Genomic DNA, 12,824 nt, shown 5'->3' with positions numbered 1-12,824 from the left:
ATGCTAAAGCCAGGGGCCTGTTCATTTAGGCGGACAAACCGATTAGTCAGTTTTTAAATGTAATATTTCAAACATATTACTTGACCTGCACATGTTTATGCAGGCTTTGGAAGTCTTTGTCACGGCTCGTCTGAAAACAGTATAAAATCGCCAGGTCCGTCTTTATTTAATAAACGAATAACACAGGCCGAACTGGACCAACCGTTTGGACCGCTAAAACGAAAGAATAGTAACATTTATAACAACCGTTTTCATTGGTTCCTGTCTTGATCGAATCGCGAATCAAACTCGTCGTTTCTTTACGGGTTCGGGATTTGTTGTGAACTCGTCACAGGAAAGAGATTAGTGAAGATGAGGAAATATCTGTGAGGAAATAGGTCGTATAGACTGATGAGTCTACTTCACTTTCCATGGGTATGCTATTTTGTGATATATAAATGATATCAATACAATAATGTAATTTGCTTCTAAGTTAAAACTAAACAGAGTGACAGATCTAGAACTCACAAAGGCCGTTCATTTGTTCATTGTAAAATTCACCTGGTTTGCGAAAACAAAATAAAATGTAAACACTGCTGTACAGTCTTGTATATTTCATTCAATAAATAACATCAATTATATAGCAGCTGGTAAAGTTGTCATAGTTTAAATGTATGATCGTCTATCATAAACAGTCATAATGATACTCAACTGGCAATTGCAACGTTCCATAAGCGTATCAATACCCATATTTTTAGTGTTAGAATGTTTTGTTCCTTGCTATTTTCGTTTCTGTTTTTTTTTCAGGTATCATTTTACCTAGTAACCTGAAAGTGCGTATGAACTGGAAGTTATGGTAATATTACACCTAAAATTAGATATATTATATAGGCCTATCACACGTATGAAGATTTACACCGAGAATATTTATAGCTTATATATATTTTTAATATAAGTTTGAAGATGTCTGAAGAAATGCCACAGATTCCAACAGGAGGCAATAACGGTAGTCAAACGATTGTTTGGCAGCTCCCTTCTCAAAGTATTGAGACAAGAAATGCTGGTGGTGGCACACGTCAGACTGGGCCCACACTGGCCCAGCACCTACGTCATGCAAATCCTTTTACACGAACTTTACCACATGGAGCCTTACACCCTAGGGAGACTCCACAACGGAACAATGCTCCCCAAACACCAGTCACTACACCACAAACAGTGCCAGTGGGTGGTGAGGACAACAACGGACAGAGGCCATCTGACCAGTCGTTTGTGATAGATTTTGGTTCCGTGTTTGATCCTACCTCTGCCAATGTTGGCAGTATTAACCTTCAGAGTCTACAACAGATGGCACCAGAACATTTTCAGTTGCCAGCGCTAGGTGGTCACGATGAAAATCAAAACACCGGCCCCCAGAATAACGGCCAAGGGCACCCACATGTAGTCCATGGTATGGACAGCATGGACTGGAGCATATTCCTTCTCAACTCCTTACTTTTCATTGTCATTCTAGTCATCAGAGTTGTCTCCGATCATCTATTAGGTAAGACTACATGTAGATTGTTTGAAAAAATAAATCGAAACCTCTGTTAACTTGAAATACTGGTTGTAAAAAAATCATGAAATTTTATAACCGGAATTGTCTGTTAAAGGATTCTTTGATATTAGGAGAATGAGGCAATTATTATGTTGAAAAAGAAAGTGTACAATATAAATAATTTATACTTGTATATGTACATGTACTTATATAACTGATTAGATTTAAATAATATATTATAATTTGTGTTATTTAAATTTACTATATATATCTGTATATTATGATGTTAAAATTGCAGGTATGCTGGTTTTTATTGGACTCGGAGGAACTTTCTTCTACGCGAACATGTTTTTCAAGAAAATTGTGCATGAGTCATCTTTGCGGGTGAGTTGATGTTCATGTAGCTATTATTCTAGGTGTTCCAGCACTAAAAAGAAGATTGTTGTCCAAGTTTTATTCTTTTTTTACCTGACCAAGTTATTATCTACATCAGATAATTCTGCTTAAAAACTTCATTTTGTACCTAAATTATTTATGCATTTTAGTAAAATCTTTTTTTTTTTCAAACAGGATGCCATGCTTCACAATGTACTGCTGTCCTATTTCTGGATTGTCATGTTTCTCACTGCAAACATAGGTTGTGTGTACTATGTATTTCAGGAGCAACAGCTCTGGAATGTGTAAGTTTGATTATTTTAGTTAGTGGTACAAGTCTAAACCACCTGTATGGCTCCATCTATTGCTAGGTTTGTAGGTTTCGCCTCATTGACTTGTCAATGATTTTCAGTGCAAATTTTAATATGAATATGGAAAGTTTTTGTGACAAGAAGTATTCATCCCTCTCAATAAAGTGGACAAAATCTGCATTGCTGGTAAAATGATAGATCTTCATAATGATTTATTCTACAAGTTTAATAGATCAATGCTAGTTTTAAAAACTGATTGACTATCAAAGTAAGATCTGTTCCATATAAGTACTAACCCGTTTACAACCATTTATGGTAAAAAGTACTGAAATGTTTCTAATTTCTGCCATGAACTTGTTGCTGAATTTAGTGTAATACTACTACCATTTTCTGTACTCCAGGTTGATGTTCCAACTGCCGGTGAAATGGGAGGGAGATATTTGGATGTTTTTCTGGGCAGTATGTGTTAATGACTTTGTCCTTAAATATGTGACTGTGATTATTAAAGCCTTCTTCTCCATGGCACCTATCAAACCAAAGAACAGGGTAAGTGTTCTAGTTATTGTCTGATATAAATATGGACTTGTACTATTACTATCAGACCAGCTGAGTATTTGTTTTTCTGGAAACTTGCTAGGAGAACTGTAAGTGTACATAATTTAGTGCTCTCAGATTCAGTACATTACTGAAGTTAAGCAGTTATATTCAAGGCTGAACTGATGTATTCTCAATATGTGAGGTAGAAACCTACAGAAAAGACAATATGTGAGGTAGAAACCTACAGAAAAGACAATACGTGAGGTAGAAAACTACAGAAAAGACCATACGTGAGGTAGAAACCTACAGAAAAGACAATTAATACCTTATAATTTAGCTAAAAACACCTAAATATAAGATACATAATGCTAAATATGTTCAGTATTCACTATCACTTGTATAATGAGTTTACAGACAGATATTGCTTTCTGTTTATTTGTAAATATAAGCCCATGAGAACAAATAAGCTGCATTCTATATTTTGCAGAATTACCAGTTATAAGTTATTAAGTTAAAAGGGGTTAACGAATAAGGCCTCTCCAAACTTCAATACCAAACTTTAATACTAGGGAGGAGTAAATGGAAAATCTCAAGACTGCTTTCATTTATATCTCTTTTAAATGAAATGTTCTCACTCTAACCAATTTGTCAATATCACATGAAATTTCCAAAAAGCCTTGGAACTGTTTGTTTCTCCTGAACCATCAAAGAAAGATATTATGTTTATCTACAGGGAAAATACTACATGTTTGTGGAACATGTGATGCAGTTATATCGAATGGTTATACCCATAATTCCATGGTACCACTTCCTGTCAGATGGACTTAACTGGGCTTTCGCTGCTGGCCTTCTCTGCTTATACTTCTTATGCAAGGTTTGTTTGTATTTATTGTGTCAATGTGTGTAATGGTGTATCAATTGTGTATTTAAGGCTAGGGAAATATATATATTTCATACAGTAAATGTTAGACTCCTTGGCCCAATTGTTCAAAAGGTGAATAGCTCAATCACTTGATTAGTGAAAATCTCATTTCCCCTTTACTTCAAAACCTTAGTGTACATGTGTGTATTCCTTAAAATGGGCAGACAGGAAGAGATTAATGTCAATGTTGTCTGATAAAATTTTGTCTGGTCAGTTTTACCAGAAATAATGTTTTAGGAATTTTAAAATTGTTGTTAAACTGCAATTAACCTCATCACCCTTTGAACAACTGGGCCCTGGTATCCAGTAAGGTTGGAGGGGATATGTACACTGTCAGATATCGGGGAACTAAGTTTGGCTAGGACTACATTGACATCACTGTCGAGAGTTTTCAAACAAAACCCTTGATGTATTATATCAATATTTTTAGCATACATTGAAGTTTTTTAGCTTTTTATTTTGCCTTCAAAACTTTGAATCTTCAAATCAATAATTATACAGATACATTCTGGTTACACTTGACTCTTTTTAAAAGTTATGACCTTGAAAAAAAAGTGTAGGGGAAGAACATATGAGAGATCTTTAGTAATGAATATTCATTGATGTTATGGATACAGACACATAATTCAACATGTACAGTTTTGAGGGACATTGCATTCTGTAATTCTTGTTTAAAAGAAAACTAAATTGACCAGCAAAATTTGAGATTTCAATTTGAAAGCAAGTAAAACAGAAAAATGATTTATGGATTAAGTCAATTACAGCATATCTTATTTTAAAAGAATTATTTTAGTTGCTTACATATGCTAAAAAATAGGAAACATAATTCTGTATTTTTTTGTTCCATTTTTTGAAAGTCACCATTCACTTTTCCAGGCATATCAGTTGTTTTTTAAAATGAGAGACGTAAAAGGTGCTTTTCTGAAACTTTTACGAGAAAAGGTAAGTATACTTCGATGTAATTAATTTTTACCTCACAGATCATGATATGATCATGATTTGGCTGACATTTAAAAACATGTATATGCTTTAAGCTTAATATAAGGTCTTGACTGCAGATCTGAATGTGATATACCATTATTTAAAAGAATGAAAAGTGTGTAAAACATTTTGATATATTGTCAAGAACATTATACTTGTATATGTATTATTTTCAAATTCGATAAAAGATATACAAAGATGATTCAGAAGCACTTTAAATATCAAACGCAAGTGACATAGTAATAGTGTAAATCACTTATATTTTGCGAGTACTTAATTTCGCGAACTCATCTAATTTGACTTATTCGCGAATACATAATTTCGTGCATTCTGATCTCAAAATGACTTTAAATTCGCGAATGACGTTGACAGATCGGCGATATTTCCATGTTGGTAGCCATTTTGTTTATGTGATGGTACAAGAAAAGTCATGTGATTCAATCATGTGATATCGGTGTCTGGCCATACTGAATTGTATTTACCGTATACAAAACCGTTACATGCTAAATGGCGCTATCAGACATTGAACAAAACCCACGGCTCATTAACAATGCCTGGAAGATGACGGGGCTAATTAATAGGTTGTGAGTTAACGTACACAGTAATTAACGTACGTGTGTATATAGTGATACCGATGAACAGTTCTCGGGACAGTCTATTGCGAATGATTTATGCTCCAGGCGATTATTTGCTCTGAATGTTTAAATTAAATAAATAATCTGTTTGATTTCAACTCTGTTATGGTAAATATCTTTTCGAGAATCAAGCGATGTAAAGTGCTATGTATACATGTAACCTTACATAACTTACAACAGGGTGGGTAATAAAGTACGACGTATTCCGGGTGACCATCCGGGATCCGTGGGACCGTACCTATTGTACTTAAATCAACTACTTTTAAAACGTCGTCTAGAAGTTAATGTAGTCCGAGTTCAACCACAATATCAGTGTTCAGTGGGGTTATGTGTGTGTGAAATTTTGGTGTTTTGTGATATAAAAACACACTCTGATATAAGTATATAATCTATCATCCTATCATTACTTTACGGCGATATTTGATTACGGTAGATTCAAAATGGACGCAACTTAGTATTCTTGTCATTCTTATACAAATATTCGCGAGGGATTTGAATTCGCGTTTGACTCTCCTCGCGAATTAACGCGAAAATAAATCCCACGCGAAATATAAGTGATTTACAGTACTATGAAATTTCAACTTTATTTATATCAGTAACTGTCAAATTTCTAATGCCTGTACAAATGTATAGAAGTATTAACAGATGATGTACTTGACATGTAGTTACTCTGGCTGACTTGTTTTTGTGTCACTTACAGACATATGGTATTAAACCAAACAATTCCGATTTAAAAACAAGAGGTGAAGGTTGTCCCATTTGCCAGGACGATTATAAAGATCCTGTTATGCTGAATTGTAAGGTAAGATGATCGTAAAATAAGATTAGGATCTTTGTAATTTACCGACGAGTATATATATCTCGATCACAACCTAAACTTAAGTTTCAGTTTCAGACAGGTGTTAATAGTAAAGTAAAAAAAACTCTATCCCAGGGTGGATGCTGGAAAAAAGTGTTGTACATGGTACTGTAAATTACATCTGTTAGTGGTTCATGTTGGACATTACTGTTGGATACATATTTTTAAGTGAGCTTATGTTGTAGTCATCCATCTGTTATTTGGCTGTCCAGCATCAACTTTTCCTTTAAGCAACTTCTTCTCAGTACCCAAGAGGCTCAGAGACCTGATATTGGGCCTGTAGCATGCTGGGGTGAAGGGCTACCAAGTTTGTTCAAATGAATGACCTTAACCTACATTCAAGGTCCTAATGGTCAAATGTGTTAAAATCTTTAAGCAACAATTTCTCAATGATCATGATACACAGACCTGACATAGGGTCAATAGCATGCTGGAATGAAGGGCTACAAAATTGATTGAAATGAATAAACCTAGCTTACTCTGATATTTGAATGAAGTGGTAATCGTCTAATTAGTAGCTGCATAAATGATCTAAATCAGCTTCAAAGTTGTATTAGAAGCAATTAAGTGACACAGGCCCATTGTGCCTCTATTCTTGATAAAATCATGAATAAAGATTATGTCATCTGTACATGAACTGACAGGATCTTTTTCAGTAATCATTGATATATATACAGGCTCCCTTCTCACTTTCTTAATTTATTAGCATTACTCAATGGAGGATAAGTGTTCTTTGTTTTGAATATATTTGATATGTATTTATTTTATGAATTGATATGGATTTCTTTTCATTTTCTACTTTGTAGCACATTTTCTGCGAGGATTGTGTGTCGGTATGGTTTGACAGAGAAAAGACATGTCCAATGTGTAGAGCACAGATACACACGGACAACTCCCTGTGGAAGGACGGCTCAACCAGTATTCACGTCCAGTGGTACTGAACATATATAACTTGAAGAATTGGTGTCATGATACAAGGTTCTCACAGCATTTGGGAAAAACAAGTGAAATTTTGCAAGTGTGAATGACATGCTGCTGTAAATAGTACACAAGTGATATTGTCTGTTTGAAAGGTCCTGATTTATGTGTACATGTTAGAAAACTTGTGAGTAGTTAGAGTATAAAGTAGAAATCATAATGTTTCCTTCTTTTTATTTTTCAGCTCACCTGCTCGAAGGGCAAGTGAGCTTATGCTGTGGTGCGGCTTTCATCCGTTGTCTGTAGGTCATCAACTTTTCCCTTTAAACAACTTCACCATAACTGAGAGGCCCAGAGACCTGATAGTGGGCCTGTAGCATGCTAGGCTTAAGGGCTACCAAGTTTGAAAGATGACCTTGACCTTAATTCAAGGCTCAGAGACCTGATATTGGGCCTGTAGCATATCGGGGTAAAGTACTACCAATATTATGCAACTTTGTTGATATGACCTTGACCTACATTCATGGTCACAGGGCTCAAATGTTTGAAAATCTTTTAATAATGTTTTCCTGATAACCAAGAGACAGATACCTGATATTGGGCCAAAGCTGCAATGAAGGATTACAAAATTTATTTCAATGGATAAAATTAGCCTGCTTTGATATTTGAATAAAGTGTTGATCAGCTTAGTATCTGCATATTAAACAACCTTTGTGCTAGGTCAACTTTAAAGTTGCTTTAGAAGCAAGCAAGTGATTCAGGCCCATTGGGCCTCTTGATTTCTTTTTCTGATAATTGTATTTTATGAACATTTTCAAAGATATTGAAGACTTTTGACAACTGTGAATATCTTTTCTGCCAAATTAGAAAAGATCCATGACATGATTATTTTTTACTTCCTTTCTGGTGGGGGATCATTAACACTCTTATACACCTCATTCACTTTACTTTTTTATGATCATTAGTTTTAGATTTCTATTTGAAATTACTAATTTGTGCAGTGTTGAATTTGCAATTTCAAGATGTTTGGACCTGTAGTGTAATTGATATCAATGTTACCTAACAAGAAACGTTTGCAGTCGTATAGTACAAGTTGAACTAATGAGTAAATTAAGATTACCTTAGAAATTGTGACTTTGAAACTGCTGTGAGAATCTATGATTGACCTTCACACAATACCCATTACAGAGACAGCTTTCTAGTACATTGTGGAGATTTATAGTTTTCATATTGGCAAGAATATCATTTAAATATCATGTGAAGTAGAGATTTGAGTGGTTCTAGCTGTGATAAATTTTGATAGTGATAAGTGTTGGATGTAAACAATTTGTAAAACATGTTGTGGGCTGTTTGTTGATATGTAATGTGCATAAGTTATATAAACATTCTTTATTTATATTATTGATATGTTATGGATTTGTCAGTTTTGTTGTAGGAATTATTCTTCTGGATTTTTATGTTTTAAGGGCATTAATTATAGTGCTACCTATCGCCATCATTATTGTGTTTCTGCTCTGCTCATTGATACAGAAGATTCATATGCAGGTCAAGTTCTGATTTGGTTATTGTCAATTCATATTTTTTTTTAAATTTAAGTTTTATTTAGTTTTTTTTACAAAATACAGTATTTCCAAGATTAGAAATTCTTGCTTTATTCCAGGGGGGATTTTTTATTAATAACACAGAAAAAAATATTCACCAAAGTGTAGAATCTCTTGATTACAAACATTGCTCCTGTTCGAATTGTGAATACTGTCAACACCTCTTAACAACACCAATAACTCTAAAAAAAACAACGCCAATAACTCTAAAAAAACAACGCCAATAACTCTAAAAAAACAACACCAATAACTCTAAAAAAAAATCCACGGCTTTTTTAGTGCCTAATTTTATGTACATGTACAGACCAAAATTATAACTTTTCACAACTTTTTACTTCCTTTTATCATTCTTAGTTACACTTGATTCAGTTAACTTGTTAACAACTATGGACCTTTAATGAGGTGGATATGTGTCTGGACAAAGAGGTATTAACCATGACAAAATCCAGGTTAATATAACTGTATTAAAGTTCTGCCAGATTAAAATTCCTTATATGTAAATGCCATGTAGTAATTGTCTACAAATTGACCAAATCTTATTCATATTCTCGGACTAGTTTAATTATTGTGTTTGATTTACAGTAATGGATGAACACTACCAGTAATCATGTACACTTAGGTAAACTAGGCTGCCCCTGATAACATTAAGCTGTTCAATTAAAAAAAAAATTGATTTAAACTAAACATCATGAAGTAATTAATAAGGAAGAAGCAAGCCTCTCCTGTATGCTGTATAGGAGATCCTGGTACCATGGTAACTAAAGGTATGCAGGATGAGGATGGGAGTAAGGTATATATTTAATACAAATGTAAAGAAGTCATGTGAGCTTCTTGATTTTATTAATTGTCTGTCAGATTTGCCTGAATATCGGACACCAATACATAATCATTTTCTCACTATAGCGCTAATTAAAGTATTCTTAATGTTGGCTACACATTGTTGGTTTTTATGGCATACTTGTTTATATTTAACAAACAATGACTATACTTGACCATATAATTTACTAGTATTAGATAATCCTTTGAAGGCAAATTTAAAACATCATGAAAATTCATATACACCCTTTGAATCATTGAACTCTCATGGACTTGTTTTTTCTCGCCCTAGCATATGTAGTAAATGACAATGCAGAGTTAAAGTCGAGAGTCCACCACATAATCTGCCTCTGATGAGTTAGATGAGGACTGAAGTCTTTCTTGTGGTTTACAAATGCCTTATCAGTTATTGGCTTGGTTTTGCTTGTTGGTCCCTCTGCTACAATTCCCTGTGCAGGTTTTGTTAAGACTTTGATCCTTATAATCTCATCCTTTCTCATGACCTTAAATGGTCTTTAGGTCAAATGTTATTGTGTTTGTTCTTTTACCTTACTCCTAAGCAAAGTATCCAAGGCATTTATATATCTTACTTTACTGTCGCAAAATTGTTTGCACATCTTATTACGATCAATTGTTGCCTTAAGAACATTTGCACATCTTCAATTATTACCGAAAGATCGTTTAAACATCTTGCATTTCTGCTGTAAAATCGTTTACACATCTTACATTTCTGCCATAAGGTCTTATACACACCTTACTTTTGTACAGTCTTTACACATGTGCCATACTGACACCTTACACATGTGCCATACTGACACCTTACACGTGTGCCATACCGACAAGGTGTCGTACACCTGTGCCAAACCGACAAGGTGTCGTACACGTGTGCCATACCGACAAGGTGTCGTACACCTGTGCCAAACCGACAAGGTGTCGTACACATGTGCCATACCGACAAGGTGTCGTACACATGTGCCATACTGACAAGGTGTCGTACACACTGACAAGGTGTCGTACACGTGTGCCATACTGACAAGGTGTCGTACACATGTGCCATACTGACAAGGTGTCGTACACGTGTGCCATACTGACAGTGTCGTACACATGTGCCATACCGACAAGGTGTCGTACACATGTGCCATACCGACAAGGTGTCGTACACATGTGCCATACCGACAAGTTGTCGTACACATGTGCCATACCGACAAGGTGTCGTACACATGTGCCATACTGACAAGGTGTCGTACACATGTGCCATACTGACAAGTTGTCGTACACATGTGCCATACTGACAAGGTGTCGTACACATGTGCCATACTGACAAGGTGTCGTACACATGTGCCATACTGACAAGGTGTCGTACACATGTGCCATACTGACAAGTTGTCGTACACGTGTGCCATACTGACAAGGTGTCGTACACGTGTGCCATACTGACAAGTTGTCGTACACGTGTGCCATACTGACGAGGTGTCGTACACATGTGCCATACTGACGAGGTGTCGTACACATGTGCCATACTGACGTGGTGTCGTTCACATGTGCCATACTGACCAGGTGTCGTACACATGTGCCATACTGACGAGGTGTCGTACACATGTGCCATACTGACGAGGTGTCGTACACATGTGCCACACCGACAAGGTGTCGTACACATGTGCCATACTGACAAGTTGTCGTACACATGTGCCAAACCGACAAGGTGTCGTACACATGTGCCATACCGACAAGGTGTCGTACACATGTGCCAAACCGACAAGGTGTCGTACACATGTGCCATACCGACAAGGTGTCGTACACATGTGCCATACCGACAAGGTGTCGTACACACTGACAAGGTGTCGTACACGTGCCATACCAACAAGGTGTCGTACATATGTGCCAAACTGACAAGGTGTCGTACACGTGTGCCAAACTGACAAGGTGTCGTACACATGTGCCATTCTGACAAGGTGTCGTACACATGTGCCATTCTGACAAGGTGTCATACACATGTGCCATTCTGACAAGGTGTCATACACATGTGCCATACTGACAAGGTGTCTCGAGTCTCTGATGTTGCTATGCATTTGTATGTTCTCCCACACACATGGAAGTCTGATGGTTATCTGTGACTTTTACCAAATCTATGTTCAATCCTACTGGTTGTGATGTTTTGAGATTCTAATTTATCCCTCTGGGTGAAGATGGCACATATCAACGACTGCTAACAGTCCAGTGATTTTTCAAGAAATCAATACCTGTATGTCCCCGACACAAACTTGAATTCTTAATAGCCGATACTGGTAGGCATCCTACTTATCCTCTCATCCAGTCTGATTAAAGTCAGCTGTTACATGGCTATGTTTACTACGTGTATTACACCTGAACGTTAATCAGATTGCCTCTCACCTTTCATTGTTTTATCTCCCTTGTTAAAACTCCAGTCCCTCCATTTAGTTTAGATATGGAATTGAGGTCCAAAGCATGGTTGCGGTTGTGTCAAATATATTTATTTATTATGGTGCAAATAAAGTTTATTTGTTGGTTCACACATATTGAGTAAATGTGTATTTATGTTTATGGTAAAATGTTCAAAGAGAGTGAAGATGGATTTGAATTACCGGTATTAAACTGTCCTAACTGCCTTGCTATCTCACATTTCAAACACTTTTCCTAGAAACTAAGATGACAAGCTATTAGTAACAAGGTTTGTTCAACAACAATAATAAAAGAACATTATGGAGATGACCAGGGCCCAGTTGTTCAGTGTTAAGGCTAATCATAATTTTACAACAATTTTTAAAATCCTCATAGAATCAATTCTGGTAAAACTAACTTGACCAAATTTTATGAAAACTCTAGCACTTTTCAGTCTCTTCCTACCTGACTTTTTAAGAAATATACACACACAGGTTTTGAAGTAAAGGAGAAATGAGATATTCACTAATGAAGTGATTAAGTTATTAAGCTAATCACTGTTTGAACAACTGGGCCCAGATACTGAAAGTATAGCCAAATTATGTTCTTTGAACAAAGGTAACTGGATTAATGATGAAAGAGGCCAAATTGTGAGAAAGGTTGGACTATGTACATTTTCAAAGATTATCAAGTTATTGAATTTTGATTGCATATGCATGTTTTAGGTTGATGGGGATCAATTGGTTTCTGTTTTAAATAAATTTCTTGTAATGATCTTTTACTGTGAAATATTGATTGTCATACAATGATACATTGAACCCATGTTTGTCTATAGCTTATGATTTAGTTTGCTAAAATGATGTGAGCTGATACGAGTAACAAATAAAAGTTTCCAGTTTAAAAAAAAAAAATCTTTATATCTTTGTTTTTCATTCATTAAGCATTGAATACCAGAA

General features: G+C 35.6%; 1 protein-coding gene across 2 annotated transcripts; it reads left to right on the top strand.

Annotated features, from left to right (window-relative positions):
• Positions 1–316: 316 nt before the first annotated feature.
• On the top strand, positions 317–11,436 carry LOC117332808 (RING finger and transmembrane domain-containing protein 2-like). Of its 2 annotated transcripts, none has more exons than XM_033891855.1 (10): positions 317–414; positions 787–1,519; positions 1,812–1,897; positions 2,084–2,193; positions 2,601–2,745; positions 3,470–3,610; positions 4,535–4,600; positions 5,975–6,076; positions 6,940–11,286; positions 11,392–11,436. In XM_033891855.1, exons 2-9 carry the CDS (start codon positions 943–945, stop codon positions 7,072–7,074), a joined length of 1,362 nt encoding a protein of 453 aa, XP_033747746.1. In that variant the 5' UTR covers positions 317–414; positions 787–942; the 3' UTR covers positions 7,075–11,286; positions 11,392–11,436. The 2 variants fall into 2 exon arrangements, with proteins under 2 accessions (XP_033747746.1, XP_033747747.1); XM_033891856.1 differs by lacking the exon at positions 11,392–11,436 and having other exon boundaries at positions 6,940–10,456; positions 10,591–10,635.
• Positions 11,437–12,824: the final 1,388 nt, after the last annotated feature.

This window comes from Pecten maximus, chromosome 8 (assembly GCF_902652985.1).
Source record: "Pecten maximus chromosome 8, xPecMax1.1, whole genome shotgun sequence".
Classification (NCBI taxonomy): domain Eukaryota; kingdom Metazoa; phylum Mollusca; class Bivalvia; order Pectinida; family Pectinidae; genus Pecten; species Pecten maximus.
Note: the sequence above shows the minus strand (reverse complement) of the source record. Positions and strands in the feature narration are given on the sequence as shown.

Coding starts and splice junctions, on each gene's coding strand:
- LOC117332808 (XM_033891855.1), top strand. CDS start 943: ATGTCTGAAGAAATGCCACAGATTCCAACAGGAGGCAATAACGGTAGT. Junction 2,194..2,600: donor GAGCAACAGCTCTGGAATGT/GTAAGTTTGATT, acceptor TCTGTACTCCAG/GTTGATGTTCCAACTGCCGG. Junction 6,077..6,939: donor CTGTTATGCTGAATTGTAAG/GTAAGATGATCG, acceptor TCTACTTTGTAG/CACATTTTCTGCGAGGATTG.